This window comes from Mobula hypostoma, chromosome 16 (genome assembly GCF_963921235.1).
Source record: "Mobula hypostoma chromosome 16, sMobHyp1.1, whole genome shotgun sequence".
In the NCBI taxonomy this organism is placed as follows: Eukaryota; Metazoa; Chordata; class Chondrichthyes; order Myliobatiformes; family Myliobatidae; genus Mobula; species Mobula hypostoma.
The window spans coordinates 13,999,540-14,017,296 of NC_086112.1; the positions used below are offsets into that span (position 1 = coordinate 13,999,540).

Below are 17,757 nucleotides of genomic sequence, written 5' to 3' on the forward strand. Positions count from 1 at the left end.
ATGCAGTACTGACCTACATTCTATGTTCTAATTTTAACTTCACCTACAGTTCTACATAAAAGGCAACAAGTCCAAATCCAACTTCTTCAACGCGATGAAAATTTCAGCACCATCTCCCTTTCAACAAGGGAGTTCTGGACTCCAAAACCTTAAGGGTGATATTTGCCATTCACTTCCCCTCTAATACTTCAACAAATTCCTGTAAATATATACACTCTGCTATTTCACTCCTCTGCTAATGGAGGAAACACCTTCCTACTTACTCATTCAAGTCCATTCTTTGACCTAAAACTTTAGGTGTTTCTCTAACTACAGATGCTGTCTGACCTGCTGAGTAATTCCAGTTTTTTTCTGTTTTTATTTCAGATTTCCTGCACCTACGTAACTTTGTTAATAAATATACATAACATAGATATACTTTAATAATAACTTTAGTTTGAGTTTGATACAGGTTAAGATTTTTCTCATTTTCCCCAAAATTATGTACCGCATTTTATCCAATCTTTCTCATCTCACAAAGAATGCAATTTTATCCTGAACTCAAAGACCTGTTAAGAATAATTTTATGACGTTTTCCAACAAAAAAGTTTTCAGCAAATAACTGTAACGCACTGTAAGGTTTCACGGCTAATGTAATGATTTCTCTGTAGCAGCAATGTTTGGGTTATGACTGGGGATAACGGGGGCTTTGCAATGTGCACCATCCAATGAGAGGTATGTTATTCTTTCTTGTCGGTCTGAGAGAAGGGGTTTCCCAGTCTTTTGTTCAGCAGAAGATGGAGAGAGAAGATGCCAGAACGGGAAGTCGTAGTCTGCAGGAGAGAGTGGACTTGGAATGGGGTCGGGAGTTCACCAGTGCTATTTGGGAAGGTTTAAGTTAGTCTGGCAAGGGGTTAGGAATCAGAGCACCAGGTCAGAACCTGGAGGAATGGAGAGGAAGGTAGATGTCAGGGCCAGTAAAAACAGGCAGGAGCAATGTAACAGATACAATGGGACGGATAGTTTGAAATGTGTTAAGGTAATGAACTTAAAGCATGGATCAGTGCATAGAACTATGATGTTGTGACCATTACAGAGACTTGGTTCAGAGAGAGACAGGAATGGGTGTTTAATGTTTTAGAAAAGATAGCGTGAGTTAGAAGAGGTGGGGGAGTTGCACAACTAATCAAGAGACAGTATCCGAGGGAACATAATGGAGGGGAGGGTCAGACCAAGTCTACATAGGTAGAACTCAAAAATAGAAAGGGTGCAATCACTCCCCTCCCACCCCCCCCCCCACCCAATAGCCACTGGGACACTGAGGAACAGATATACAGGTAGAATAAGGAAAGGTGTGAAAACAATAAGGTTGTTGTCATAAGGCACCTTAACATCCCTAATATAAACTGGGACCTTCCGAGTGCAAGAGGTTTAGCTGGGGCAGAATTTGTTAAACACATCCAGGAGGGTTTCTTAATCCAATATGTAGATAGTCCCACAAGAGGAGGGACTGTACTGGATCCAGGGTTGGGTAATGAGCCTGGCCAGATCACCGGCCTTCCAATGGGTGAACAGTGACCACAACTCCTGAAGTTTGAAGACAGCAATAGATAGCAGTAAGTATGGACTTTGGGGGAAGAGTATTAAACTGGAGCAGGATAAATTATGAGAGCTTTGGGCAGGAACCAGGGAGAGTTGATTGGGAACAGCTGTTTGGGACAAGTCCACATCTGACATGTGGAGGGTGTTTAAATTCCAGCTGCACAGAGTAGAGGACAGTTATGTTGCAGAAAGAAGGAAGGGGAAGGGTGGCAAGATAAGAGACACTACACTATCAAAGGCGAGATTCTTAACAGTGTTGAGGAGCAGAGGGATCTCTGGCTCCAAGTTCATCACTCCCTGAAAGTGACTGCACAGGTTGATAGGGTGGTTCAGAAGGCTTATGGCATGCTTGCCTTTATTACTCAAAGCATTGATTTCAAAAGTCAGGAAGCTATGCTGCAGCTTTATAAAACTCACGTTAGGCCGCATCTCGAGTAATGCATAGAGTTCTGACCACCCCATTATAGAAAGGATGTCGAGGCTTTGGAGAGGGTGCAGAAGAAAGTTGCCTGGATTAGAGGGCATGTGCTAGAATGAGAGGTTAGACAAACTTGGGTTGTTTTCCCTGGACCGTCGGATGCTGAGGGGAGATCTGACAGAGTCTTTATAAGATTATGAGAGGCATAGATAGAGCAGAGACAATATCTTTTTTTCCCAGGGTTGGAATGTCTAATACCAGAAAGCACGCATCTAAGGTGAGAGAGGTCATTTCAAAGGAGGTGTGACCGGCAAGTTCTTTTCACAGCATGAGTGGTGGGAGCCTGTAGTGCACTGCCTCTGGTGGTATAGTAGAGGCAGATATACTCGAGACTTTTAAGAGATGTTTAGAGGTTAGCACATGAATGTGAGGAAAATGGAAGGATATGGACACTGTGTAGGTAGAAAAGATTAGTTAAGTTGACCATTTGATCACTAATTTAACTGGTTCAGCACAACATTGTGGGCCGAAGGGCCAGTTCCTGTGCTGTACTGTCCGATGTTCTATTTAACAATAATTTACCTAATCAACAAAGGGATCACATTTTGTCGCATTTTGTGCGGGGGCTGGGGGGTTTGGGGACCAATGTTGCTGCTGCGTTTTTGTTAGTTTTCTTTACGCAGGAGAGGAGGATTTTGGGACCGGTGTTCTTGTCGCATTTGAATGGTAGGAAGAGGTTGCGGGGGTGGGGGGTTGTGGTTTGACGATCGTATTGTCTTTTTTTGAGTGGTGGGTGGGTTTGCTGTTTCCCTTTGAACTGACTTCCATGTTTTTTCTTTGTTTCGTGGCTATCTGGAGAAGAGGAATCTCAGAGTTATATTACCTACATACATACTTTGATAATAAATGAACCTTTTAATGCAATGGGGTAAAAGCCCTGAAAATGAATCAGTCCAGGTAGAATTGCTCTACAAATGAGCCACCCAATGCATTTGTCACTCAGGGTTTTGAAGTTCATCGTCAGCAGCTTCTAAGCACTGGGTAGAAGATTTCTGTGCCCGGCTGTCACCAACTCAGTAAATACTAAACACTCCATCTGGAATTGCTTTAACACTACCCACCATGAAAAAATGCATTTTCCAAAGGCTCTCTCCTAGAAAGAACTATAGGACTATTAAGACCAACCCATCGTAGAAGTTTCTTCTCACAGGCAGTTAATCTGATGAACCATGCTTGTTGGACCACTTACCCTTTTATCTATCATCTCACTCACTGCACTGTGAACAGTTTAAATCATTTTTTATATAATGTTGTTTACGTTGTAAATACATACTGGTATTTATTATTTATACACATTTTATTCCAATCCATACTTTACATTCTAACTTTAATTTTATGTAACTCTTGATTCTTTATAATTGTTGAACGTTGTTCAATAAAGAACGCCATAAAGAGAGAAAAGATGAAAAATGAATGTGAGCTTGCCAATAATATAAAAGAGCATACAAAAATTGTTTTCAGATCTATAAATACTAAAAGACAGTCGAGGGTGTATATCGGACCACTAGAAAATAATGCCGGAGAGGTAGAAATGGGGGACAAACATAATAAATATTTTGTGTCAATCTTCCTTGTGGAAGACTCCAGCAGAATGCCAGAAATTTGAAAGTGTCAGGGGGCAGAAGTGCAGGTTGTTGCTATTACGAAGGAGAAGATGCTCCAGAAGCTGAAGGGTCTGTAGATAAGTCATCTGGACCGGATGGGTTACACCCCAGGGTTCTGAACGAGGTTGTTGAAGAGATTGTGGAGACATCAGAAATGATCTTTCAAGAATCACTAGATTCTTGAATGGTTCCAGAGGTCTAAAAAATTGCAAATGTCACTCCATTCTTCAAGAAGGGAAGGAGGCAAAAGAAAGGAAACTATGGGTCAGTTAGCCTGACTTTAGTGGTTGGAAAGATACTGGAGTCCATTATTGAGGATGAGGTATGGGGTACGTGGAGGTACAAGTTAAAATAGGCCGTAGTCAGCATGGTTTCCTTAAGGGGGAAATCTTGCCTGACAAATGTTGGAATTCTTTGGGGGAATAACAGGCAGGATAGACAAAGGAGAACCAGTGGCTGTTGTGCACTTGGATTTTCAGAAGGCCTTTGACAAGGTGCCACATAGAGGCTGCTTCACAAGACGAGAGCCCATGGTATTTCAGTGAAGATACCAGCATTTTTCAGAAGATTGATTGACTGGCAGAAGACAAAGAATAAAGGGGGCCTTTTCTGGTTGGCTGCTGGTGACTAGTGGTGTTTCACAGGTGTCGGTGTTGGAAGCGATTCTCTTCACGTCATATTCCAGTGTTGTGGATGACAGAATTGATGGCTTTGTGGCCAAGTTTGAGGATGACACAAAGATATGTGGAGTGGCAGGTATTGCTGAGGAAGCTGGGAATCTGCAAAAGGAATTAGACAGATTGGAAGAATGGGCAAAGAAGGGAGAGATGGAGTACAGTGTAGGGAAGTGTTTGGTCACGCACTTGGGTAGAAGGAATAAAGACATAGGCTATATTGTAAACAGAGAGAAAATTCAAAGCTCAGAGGTGCTTGGGAGTCCTCATGCAAGATTCCCTAAAGGTTGTAAGGAAGGCAAATGTGATGTAAACATTGATTTTGAGAGGACTAGAATATAAAAGCAAGGATGTATTGGTGAGGCTTTATAAGGCCTTGGGCAGGGCCACACTTGTACAGTACTGCGCACAATTTTGGGCTCCTTATTTAAGAAAATATGTGCTGGCATTGGAGAGGATCCAGAGGAGGTTCATAGAAACATAGAAAACCTACAGCACAATACAGGCCCTTCGGCCCACAAAGTTGTGCCGAACCTGTCCCTACCTTAGAAATTACTAGGCTTACCCATAGCCCTCTATTTTGCTAAGCTCCATGTATCTATCCAAAAGTCTCTTAAAAGACCCTATCGTATCTGCCTCCACCGCTGCTGCCGGCAACCCATTCCACGCACTCACCACTCTCTGCGTAAAAGACTTACCCCTGACATCTCCTCTGTATCTACTCCCCAGCACTTTGTCCCCTTGTGGCAACCATTTCAGCCCTGGGAAAAAGCCTCTGACTATCCCCACGATCAAAGCCTCTCAACATCTTATACATCTCTATCAGGTCACCTCTCATCCTCCGTCGCTCCAAGGAGAAAAGGCTGAGTTCACTCAACCTGTTTTCATAAGGCATGCTCTCCAATCCAGGCAACATCCTTGTAAATCTCCTCTGCACTCTTTCTATGGCTTCCACATCCTTCCTGTAGTGGGACGACCAGAACTGAGCACAGTACTCCAAGTGGTGTCTGACCAGGGTCCTATATAGCTGCAATATTACCTCTCGGCTCCTAAATTCAATTCCACAATTAATGAAGGCCAATACACCGTATGCCTTCTTAACCACAGTCAACCTGTGCAGCTGCTTTGAGCATCCTATGGACTCGGACCCCAAGGTCCCTCTGATCCTCCACACTGCCAAGAGTCTTACCATTAATACTATATTCTGCCATCATACTTGACCTACCAAAATGAACCACTTCACACTTAACTGGGTTGAACTCCATCTGCCACTTCTCAGCCCAGTTTTGCATCCTATCAATGTCCCGCTGTAAACTCTGACAGCCCTCCACACAATCCACAATACCCCATTCATGACAATAATTCTGAGAATGATAAGAGTTAATATTTGAAAAGAGTTTGAGGGCTCTGGTCCTGTACTCGCTGGAGTTTAGAAGAATGAGGGGGGATCTCAATGAAACTTTTCAAATGTAGATGGGGAGTCTAGGACCAGAGGGCACAGCCTCAAAAAGAGGAATGTCTATTTCGAACAGAAATGGAGGAATTTCTTTGGCTAGAAGCTAGTGAATCTGTGGAATTAATTGCTACAGACAGCTATGGAGGCCGTCATAGGGTATATTTAAAGTGGAGGTTGATAGGTTCTTGATTAGTCAAAGGTCACAAGGATAAATCAAGAGAATGAGGTTTAGAGGGATAATAAATTAGCCATGTTGGAATAGTGGAGCAGATTCAATGGGCTGAATGGCTTAATTCTGCTCCTATATCTTATGGTCTTATTTCCTGTCAGCCTGGACCCACATCACCCAGAAATCACAGATCAGTACATACTCAGATCTGTGATCTAACGCTCATGAGCGACTTTGGTGATACCCGGCAGACGGTGACATTTCTCACACACTGACAAACATCACTGTTTGAAGCAATCTGCACTCTAGATTAGAGATGGTGATATGGAGATGAAGATGTAGCACTTTATGCAAACAGAATCTACAAATCATGTAAATTCTAACAAATGTTCCAGGCAGAAATGGGACGAGCTGCACTGGGACACTGAGGCCTCAAGTCCTTTTATTGAAAGCACACGGAAGCTCCACATAAATGGCAGAAGCCACACATGTTCCGGACTACACAGCAGCTGACCCTATCAGGTACCTCCTGCCCCACCTGCAGAACAGTGTCCCGCATTGGCCTTCCTCTGTCACCTCGGACACGAGGCAAAAGTTATCCTCCACTTCGAGGAACTACCCTCAAGAAGTAGTAGTTAAAGACCACAAACACAGGAATTTCTCCCCACATTTGATGTATAATAAGACCATGAGACCATAAGAGCAAAATTAGGCCACTTGCTCCATTGGGTCTGCTCTGCATTTCAACACAGCTGATCCAATTTTCCTTTCAGCACCAATCTCCTGCCTTCTCCCCGTTGCTCTTCATGCCCTGACCAATCAAAAGTCTAAAGTGACAAGAATACACATAGATAAAGATGTTAGCTGGCCTGTGCTGGCACCAGTGGGATCAGCAGTTGGTCTGCCACCTGTCTTCAGGAGAGAGAGAGATAAGGAAAACAATGGAGCAGCATTTGGAGATGTTAATGAAGGGACGGGAGAAAGTAATGGAAGGAGAGCTGTCAAGATCGGCTCCCCCTTTGAACCCTGAACTGTTTGAAGTGATGGACAGGCGATACCCCAGTAGGGGGATAAAAAGGGACAGGTTCGCTAAGGCGACACACACACGACACCCGAGGTAACGAGACCCTGGAAGCAGTGCATCTCTCACAAGTCGGCGGGAGTCGTTTGGGAGGCCGGTTGCGGGACCAGGCCATAGACGCACAGAGTGGAAAGGCACGATCAGCGGGAACCTGGTGTGTGTCCACCCTTGCCTGGGTGCCGGGTTCACCGCAGAGAAACGATCGTATCTGGAAACGGAGGGGGTCACAGTCGGTGACCTCAGATGACATCACAAAGGGCTCGCCCGAAAGCTGACTGTGAAGGTCTGTGTGGAAGCCGTTTTGAATATTCATTCGTTTTGCTCTCTCTCTCCTTCCTCCCACTGTCTGCGAACTGAACTGAACTAAACTGAACTGAACTTTGCGTCACTTTGAAACTGGTCATTTACCCCTAGACAACGACACAGCTTGATTGATCCTGTTATCTTAATTCTGTGTACATGTATGTTTATCATTGCTGAACTGTTGCATTCATTATCCTTTTGATTAGAGTACTGTGTTGCTTGTTTCTTTAATAAAACTTTCTTAGTTCTAGTAATCCAGACTCCAACTGAGTGATCCATTTCTGCTGGTTTGGCAACCCAGTTACGGGGTACATAACACAGGTCTTAGTTTCTACACTTAGTACATTCATGCTGAACATCACACAAACACTGCACGCTGTCGGAGCAGAGCTGCCAGGATAATCAAGGACACGACCCATCCAGCCAACACTTTTCGTCCCTCTCCCGAAGGCTCAGGAGCTTGAAGACTTGTACGGCCAGATTTGGAAACAGCTTCTTTCCAACCGTGATAAGACTGCTGAACGGATCTGGGCCATACCCTCCAAATATCCGGACCTGCCTCTCGGATTTTTTGCACTACCTTACTTTCCATTTTTCTATTTTCTATTTATGATTTATAATTTAAATGTTTAATATTTACTATCGATTTGTAATCCAGGGAGCGGGAAGCACAGAATCAAATATCGCTGTGATGATTGTACGTTCTAGTATCAATTGTTTGGCGACAATAAAGTATAAAGTATATAAATCACATTTCAGATGTAATATATTTGCAACATTTTAGGAAAATGCGAACTCATTGAAGCCAAAATGTAAACAGAATTCTCGTATGATTTTGGGAAATTAAAATCATACCTTGTGTAAATGTTGTCCACAATACCAATCACCGCTTCTTCCGCTGGGACGTAGGAGCCGATCTGTGCCATTATAGTAATCAGTGCGACTTGTCTAATGTAGGAACTCTTTCCTCCCATGTTGGGCCCAGTAATCACCATAGCTCTCTGGCCATCTCCCTAAGAAGCAAGGCCCATCAAAAGAACAATTAGCAGTCTGTCGATAGTAGAGAAACCTGGGTGCAGGTTCAGCACTTTGTAATAGTACACATTCACACTGGTTTTATGCAACACACACATTTGTAATGTCCTGCCGAAGGGTTCCGGCCCGAAACGTCTACCGATCTTTTCCACGGATGCTGCCCGACCTGCTGAGTTCCTCCAGCGTGTTGTGTGGTCACATTTGTAATAGTACACATTCACACTAGTGTTGTGCAACACGCACAACATTGACGGAGGTGAGCAGACCCACACAGCCAATCGGTGATGAGATTTTCTCTCCACGTCACAACTGAGTTGCCGAAATGACAACCAATCAGCTGATTGGTAAGTATATAAAGGCCAAGCACTCAGAGGACACACAATTAGCAGCGTACTGATGACGTCTCCTCGTATGGTGACGAAACATTTGCAAGTAAATTGTCAAGATCAGCGAACAGCTCAACCCAACACACAACATGCTGGAGGAACTCAGCAGGTCAGGCAACATCTATGGTGGAAAATAAACAGCCAAGATTTTGGGGCAAGACCATTCCTCTGTCCTGATTCTCCTGGTCTGCTGAGTTCCTCCAGCATTTTGTGTGTGTTGATCAAGATTTACATTATCTGCAGAAACTCTTGTGTTTTACTCTTCATTAAAAATAATGAATGTCATGACAACTTGCCATAAATTACCTGTAACAGTTTTGGAATATTGTGCTCAGTTCTGGTCGTTTCATTAAAGGAAGAATGTGCAAGCTTTAGAGAAGGTGTGGTTTTGCAGTTTTAGAAAAATTTGATCTTGGACAGAGTTTTATTACATGGATTAAATTGCTATATTCATGTCCCACCGCCTCTGTTTTAACCAACTCTCAGCTGTCCCAGTCTTTCAGCCTTAAACACAGCACTCGTCAAGGTCCCTTTCTCTTCGATTAGGCTATAGAGCCACTTGCCATTGTGTTTCGTAGTTGTGCTGAAGTGACGGGGATTTGGAGGGGAGGTGTGGAGCACAACATTTCCCTTTACGCTCTTGATCTTTTACTTTTTATATCAAACCTGACCACCTCATTAGCCTCAATGTTTTCACTTCTTAATAAATTTAGTCAACTCTCTGGTTATAAACTTAATTTATATAAGAGTGAACTCTTTCCAATCAATAGAGAAGCACAAACTTTAGTATTTCAGGAACTCCCTTTTAAAGTAGTTAATAATCAATTCACTTATCTTGGCATTACAGTAACAAGGAACTTTAAGAATCTTTTTCGAGAAAATTTTACCAATCTTCTTAACTCTACAAAACAGAGTTTGACACAGTGGTCACCCTTGCCTATGTCTCCTGTAGGTCGTATTAATGTTATTAAAATGTATATCCTTCGTAAATTTTTGTATTTATTTCAGTCTCTACCAATTTTTATTTCTAAAGCTTTTATCGATGGGTTATATTCTATTATTTCGTCCTATCTATGGCAGGGAAAACACCCTAGACTTAATAAAGCTCATCTTCAAAAATCTAAAGAGGAAGGTGGTATGGCCTTGCCTAATTTTCGTTTATATTACTGGGCAGCCGATATTCGTTATCTAATTTTTTGGTCTTTCTTCCATAATCAGTCTGACTGCCCAAAATGGGCGGCAATGGAGTTGAACCCTACTAAGGATCTTTCTATTTCTGCACTTCTCGGTTCCGCACTTCCTTGTCATTTACCTAGACTTATTGCTAATCCTCTTATCAGACATACTTTAAGAATATGGGCTCCGTTCAGAAAATTTAATGGTCTTCATGGTTTTTCTCTATCTAGCCCTATTTTACACAATCATCTTTTCCTACCTTCTACACGGGATTCAACATTTCACGACTGGCATAGAAAGGGCATTAGGTGGTTTGAAGATCTTTTCATAGATAATTGTTTTGCAACTTTTCAACAATTATCTGTATAGTTTAATCTACTCATTTCTTTAGATATCTTCAAATTCGACATTTCATTAACCCTTTGATATCAAACTTTCTTGAGATGGCTGAGAGAAATGTTCTGGACTTGTTTCTTTGTACCAACCCATTGGGTAAAGGTTTAATATCAGCTACTCAGGATAAGTTAGTGATTTTGAGGCGTGCCCCTTTCGATAAAATCAGAACTGCCTGGGAACAGGATCTAAATATCTCCTTATCTGATGCGGTTTGGGATTCAATTCTTAAGTCAGTCAACTCAATCTTTCTATGTGCTCGCCACTGCCTTTTGCAGTTTAAGGCTGTAGACGGGGCTCACATGTCTAACACTAAATTATCGCGGTTTTATCCTGACATTAGTCCTGTTTGTGCTAAGTGTAAAGGGGCTGAGGTTTCCCTTATTCATATGTATTGGACCTGTCCCAGTCTTGAGAAATTCTGGAGAAACCCTATCTCATATTCTTAATTGTCATTTAGAACCTAACCCTCTGGTTGCTCTATTTGGTACCTTGGGTGAAGTTAATATGTACTTGAGTACGACTAAATGCCGAACATTATCTTTTGCCTCTCTTTTGGCTAGAGGGTTGGTTCTTCTTAGGTGGAAAGACGCTGCCCCACCCACTCATGCTCAATGGCTTAGTGATATTATGGCTTGTTTAGACCTCGAAAAGATTAATTATTCACTTCTTAATTCGGACATAAAGTTTCATAAGGTGTGGGGACCTTTTCTTGAATATTTTCATAGTTCTTTAGGGGAAGTTTATCCTTTTTTTTTTAGTATGCTACAATCCCTTACTTTCAGCTTTTTTTCATGAAAGTTATACGTTTTTTTGTTATGAACTATATTATACATTTGGTAGTCAGCACTATTTTTTTTTATATATATATTTACTCTGGGGTTGAATGTTCTGATTGATTTCTTTTCATATGTAAAGTGGTTGGCCTGGGTTTTTCCTTTTTTTCAGTGTGAGGTTGGGGTGGATACTAATTTTACATATTTCTCTTTTGGATGCTTTTTTTTCTTACTGTTATGAATTATATACTGGATTTGTTTGTTTTGCACTGTACAAATCTCCATTTTGTTGTTGGGATCCTCTTTGTAGTTATACTGTAGAAATGCATAAAAAAATTAATATAAAAAAAAGAGAAGGTGCAGAGCAGATTTACCGGGATGTGGCCTGGATTAAAATACATGTTGTATGAGAACAAGCTGAGCGAGCCAAGGCCTTTCTCTTTGGCGTGAAGGATGAGAAACGACTTAATAAAGATGTATAGGAGGCATTGATAGAGCGTACAGCCAGATACTTTTTCCCCATGAAGAAAATGGTGAACACGAGAGGACGTAATATTTAGATGACTGGAGGAAAGTATAGGGGCGATATCAGGGGTAGTTTTTTTTTTAAAAAACACAAAGAGTGGTGGGTAACACACATCAAAGTTGCTGGTGAACGCAGCAGGCCAGGCAGCATCTCTAGGAAGAGGTACAGTCGACGTTTCTGGCCGAGACCCTTCGTCAGGACTAACTGAAGGAAGAGTTAGTATGAGATTTGAAAGTGGGAGGGGGAGGGGAAGATCCAAAATGATAGGAGAAGACAGGAGGAGGAGGGATGGAGCCAAGAGCTGGACAGGTGATTGGCAAAAGGGATATGAGAGGATCATGGGACAGGAGGTCCGGGAAGAAAGAAAAGGCGGGGGGAGGGGGCCCAGAGGATGGCAAGGGGTATAGTGAGAGGGACAGAGGGAGAAAAAGGAGAGAGAGAAAAAGAATGTGTGTATATAAATAAATAACAGATGGGGTACGAGGGAGAGGTGGGGCATTAGCAGAAGTTTGAGAAGTCAATGTTCATGCCATCAGGTTGGAGGCTACCCAGACGGAATATAAGGTATTGTTCCTCCAGCCTGAGTGTGGCTTCATCTTTATAGTAGAGGAGGCCGTGGATAGACATATCAGAATGGGACTGGGACGTGGAATTAAAATGTGTGGCCACCGGGAGATCCTGCTTTCCCTGGCGGACAGAGCGTAGGTGTTTAGCGAAACGGTCTCCCAGCCTGCGGGCGGTCTCGCCAGTGGTGGGTACATGGAACGCACTGCCAGGGGTGGTGGTGGAGGTGGATACAGTAGGGGTATTTAACATTCCCTTAGATAGGCATATGGATTAAAGAAAAATAGTGGGCTATATAGGAGGGAAGCATCTGATTGATCTGGGAGGAGGTCAAAGGGTTAGCACAATATTGTGGGCTGAAAGGGCTGTACTGTACTGGTCTATGTTCTAGCAGAAACATTGCAATGGTTTCAAACTAAAGGGCAGGAACTTCCATCCAGCAATATACCTGGAAAACCACAAGCACCAGTGCCACAATAATCCACAAAGAGAATCTGAAATATCCGCTCATGAGAGCTCTTGAATCCAAGTACTTAGATTTTAGCAACTGCAGAAGTTAAAAAGCTGGTCAAATTTTAATATAACTGCTATCAAGCTACCAAAGTGGCTCCTAAAGTCTCTCACCTCCAAATTACAGACTGCCCACGCTGGAAATATATTTCTGCTCCTTTATCGTCACTCTGTCCAATTTTTATCATTCTCTGCCTAATATCACCGAGGAGGAGCCCTCCTTATGTGGTGCAGCAGGTCATATGGCAGATCCACAAGACATACTGGGATTGCAAGTCAGTACTGGCATAAGATGCAATGTTCACAAAGCATTTCATCACGCTTCACAGAAATTAAAGATGAAAGATTCACTTTATTTGTTCCACGTATTTCAAAACATTAAAGTGTATCACACACAAAATGCTGGAGGAACTCAGCAGGCCAGGCAGCATCTATGGAAAAGAGTAAACAGTCGATGTTTCGGGCAGAGACCCTTCTGCAGGACTGAGAAGGAAGGGTGACGAAGCCAGAATAAAGAGGTGGGGAGAGGGGTAGGAGGTTAGCTGGACGATGACAGGTGAAGCCAGGTGGGTGGGAAAGGTCAGGGACTGGAGAAGAAAGAATCTGATAGGAGAGCAGAGCGAACTATCGGAGAAAAGGAAGACGAGGCCACCCTCAGGGTGAAGGAGCAACACCTTGTATTCTGGCTGGGTAGCCTCCAACTTGATGGCACAAATATCAATTTCTCCTTCCGGTAAACAAATTTCCCCCCTTCCTATGCTTCCCACTCTGACTTTTCACTTCTTCTCACCTGCTTATTACTATCTCCGGGTCCCCTCCTCCTTCACTTTCTCCTATTGTCCACTCTCCTCTACTATCAGATTTCTTCTTCTCCAGCCCTTTACCTTTCCTACCCATCTGGCTTCACCTAACACCTTCCAGCTATCCTCCTTTCCCTCTCCACACCTTTTTATTCTGGCATCTTCCCCCTTCTTTCTCAGTCCCGAAGAAAGGTCTCGGCCTGAAACGTCGACAGTTTACTCATTTCCATTGATGCTGCCTGATCTGCTGAGCTCTTCTAGGAAGAGGTACAGTCGACGTTTCGGGCTGAGACCCTTCATCAGGACTAACTGAAAGAAGAGTTAGTAAGAGATTTGAAAGTGGGAGGGGGAATGGGAGATCCAAAATGACAGGAGAAGACAGGAGGGGGAGGGATGGAGCTAAGAGCTGGACAGTTGATTGGCAAAAGGGATATGAGAGGATCATGGGACGGAAGGCCTAGGGAGAAAGAAAGGGACCTCTGTTCCTCTCACTATACTCCTTGCCTATCCTCTGGGCTTCCCTCCTCCCCCTTTCTTTCTCCCTAGGCCACCCGTCCCATGATCCCCTCATATCCCTTTTGCCAATCAACTGTCCAGCTCTTGGCTCCATCCCTCCCCCTCCTGTCTTCTCCTATCATTTTGGATCTCCCCCTCCCCCTCTCAAATCTCTTACTAGCTCTTCTTTCAGTTAGTCCTGACGAAGGGTCTCGGCCCAAAACGTCGACTGTACCTCTTCCTATAGATGCTGCCTGGCCTGCTGCGTTCACCAGCAACGTTCATGTGTGCTGCTTGAAATTCCAGCATCTATAGATTTCCTCGTGTTTGCGCTGCTGAGTTCCTCCAGCATTTTGTGTGTGCTGCTGTGGATTTCCAGCATCCGCAGACATTCTCATGTTTGTGATTAAAACACATTGTCTGCATCAAAGAGCAAGTCCGAGGATGTGCTGGGGGCAGCTCGCAAGAGTCATCATGTTTCCTGCACCAACACAGCATGCTCACAGCAACACAGAATGCTGGAGGAACTCAGCAGGCCAGGCAGCATCTATGGATTATCTATGATAACAAGCCGATACTAACCCTAACCTGACATCTTTGGAATGTGGGAGGAAACCCACGCAGTCACGGGAGCAAACTCCTTACAGACAACGGCAGGAATAATGACAGAATTTAAAATCTGTGTTATTGTGAATAATATTCTAAAAAGAAACATTAATAAAAGACAGAAGGAAATATTAGTATCCTGCGTCCACGTACAGCTAACCTCTAAAAATCTGATATGTAATTGTGTGGAAACACAGGCTCGCTCGGGTCAGGAATGCGAGCCAGGATCCGGAGGGTTAGTAAGGTGTGCAGGGATCTACTGTGTAGCTGGGACCCAGGTGTCAGCCAAAGCCAATGCTGCAAACTAGAAGGCTGGGAGTCAGGAAGGTGAGGAGGTCGACCGCTGCAGTCAGTTCCAGAAAGCGCGTACATTTCCTATTCACTTTAACTCATCGGGTTGACTGGAAAATTCATTACTCTGCAGCGCAACAGGCTACAAAGTCAACTGAGAGCGTGTTTGGATATTTACAGGAGGCATATCCCATGGCTGGAAAACTGCCAAGGTCCCAAGGGTGCTCCATTTATAAAAGTTTTACTATACCTCGACTCATCTCTACTGCATTCAAGTTTAACGAGTATTTTTCCGTAAAGGAGCTGGAGTTTGAAAAAAATAATTAGCCCATAACGGCAAGAATCAAAATTAAATGGTACCAGATTTAACTCCAGCCCAGTGCAGAGGTCACCAGAATGTGTGAAGCTGGCCTAATTTATTATTCAGAACAGGTTTCTGGAGCAAGAATCATCTACTGGCGAGAGTTCACCACAGAGCAGAACAAGAGCAAGCAGCTTTTTTTCAAAAAGAGGGTCAAGAGAAGGGATGCTCTTACCAATCTGCCGCACGTTCTTTCTTTCTACTTGGTATACTTGGGAGGAACTTGTCCCTAGGTCTCTTGGTGTTTACAGAACCCATAGGGCTAGAGGAAAGATGAGCTACATAGGGCAGCAAATCTTAAGACAAATAAGAGGCAAGAGTGGGTGCCTGGAAGGTCCTGCCTGGGGAAGTGGTGGAGGCGGATATGATAGAGGCATTTAAGTGTTCAAAGTACACATATGTCAGCATATACAACCCAGAGATTCATTTTCTTGCGGGCATACTCAGCAAATCCAAGAACCATAATAGAATTGATGAATGTATGTACCAAATGGGGCAGACAAACAACCAATGTGCAAAAGACAACAAAATGCGCAAATACAAAAGAGAAGAATAATTAATCATAAATAAATAAGCAATAAATATCGAGAAAGTGAGATGAAGAGTCCAGGAAAGCAAGTCGATAGGTTGTGGGAACAGTTCAGTGATGGGACAAGTGAAGTTGAATGAAGTTATCCCCACTGGTTCAACAACGTGCATATACAGAAAATGGAGCAATGTGGATCATATGCAGGCAGAAGGGATTACTTCAATTTGTCGTGATTGGCTTAATTTGTTCAGAACAACACTGTAGGCCGAAGGGCCTGTTCCTGTGCTGTACCATTCTAAGTTCTAAAGTATCTTGGTGACAGGCCTTGAGATTAAACCCAATTATTTTTAAGCAGTTATTCATAAACAAATACTGTGTATGACATCCATGAATGATTCCATCAACGTAAAATAAGGTAACAATTTTATTAAATGAATCATATAGATAGTGCAACATTCAGTAAGCCAGGCAGCATCTGTGGAAAGTGAAACAGGGTTCGTGTTTCAAGTGGAAGGTATTTTATTAAATATGCAGTCAACGTACTGTCTCAAATGATAAGACCATAAGGCATAAGAGAATGAAGCCATTTGGCCATTCTATCATGGCTGATTTATCAACCTCACTCTCCTACCTTCTCCCTGTAACCTTTGATGCCTTGGCAAATCAAGAACCCATCAACCTCCACTTGAAGTATACTCAATCACTTGGCCTCCACAGCAATGAATTCCACAGATTCACGGCCCTCTGACTAAAGAGCTCTCCATTCTAAATGGACGTCCCTCAGAAACAATATTGGAAAGACTCCCCACACTTTGAAATTTGTCCTGAAACATTAATTCTGTCTCTCTCTTCACGTATTTACGCAGAGAGTGGTGGAGTGGTGGGTGCATGGAATGACCCGTCGGGGGGGAGGGGGGGTGGCAGAGGCAGATACATTAGGGATACTTAAGAGATTCTAGGATGAGCACATGGATGGTGGAAAAATGGACGGCTATATGGGAGGGAAGCCTTAGATTAATCTTAGAGTAGTTTAAGAGGCCAGCACAACATCGTGGGCCGAAGGGTCTGTACTGTTCTATATTCTATATGCTGCCTAAGAACTTCTAGCAGTTTTGCTTTCTTATATGATGCCATTAACCTCAACTTCACCCATGGAGTAGGTTTGTTTCCAGCAAAACAATAAAGCAGCTGAGGACTGAGATGGCTCAGATTTTCCACAATCCCACAGCAATAACATCAGGTGCATTTTCCTTGTGCACTATACATCGAATTAAGACAAATGGCAGCCTTTTGCACTAGTGAAGGCCTGGCACTGAAATGAACCTTGCTTCACACACATGGAGACTTGAAAAATCATTTCAGATCAAGATTTTTCCAAACTCTATTCCCTGGATAACTTGAAGAGCAGTTGGAATAAAAAAAATTATATATTCTCCTGCATGAATTAACAATTTTCTTTCAAACCTTTCCAATTATCCTAGCTTGTGAAGAGAAACCCAAACTCCAAATAGCAATGCTTCACATGAAATGCTTTAGATTTTAAATACTCTTAATCCAGAGAACCTTCTTTTACCATTTCTTCCACATGGAATATTTCTTGTTGTTTCATTAAAACAACAAGTTCCTGGATATGATTCAAAGAGACTGGAAGACTCCAATAATCAATTATCTAACTGGCTGTATCACTGTCTGATAAGGGGCGGGGGGGAGACACTGCACACAACTGAAATAAACTGTAGAAAATTGTAAATTCATTCAGCTCCATCATGAAAACGAGCCACCCCAGCATACAGGACATCTTCGAGAAGTGATGCCTCAGAAAGGCAGCATCCATCAGTAAAGACTTCTGTCACCCAGGACACGCCCTTTTCTCATTGCTACCATCAGGGAGGAGGTACAGGAGCCTGAAGGCACACATTCAATGATTCAGGAATGGCTTGTTAGGTCATAAGACCATAAGATA

At 43.0% G+C, this 17,757-nt stretch overlaps 1 protein-coding gene across 1 annotated transcript in view; it reads right to left on the minus strand.

Annotated features, from left to right (window-relative positions):
* The window catches only part of msh3 (mutS homolog 3 (E. coli)), a 266,392-nt gene that overhangs the window by 106,122 nt on the left and 142,513 nt on the right, over positions 1-17,757 (minus strand). The window contains exon 20 of the mRNA XM_063068557.1: positions 8,202-8,359. Within this exon, the coding sequence (XP_062924627.1) occupies positions 8,202-8,359 (158 nt within the window). The remainder of the gene's footprint in view (positions 1-8,201; positions 8,360-17,757) is intronic.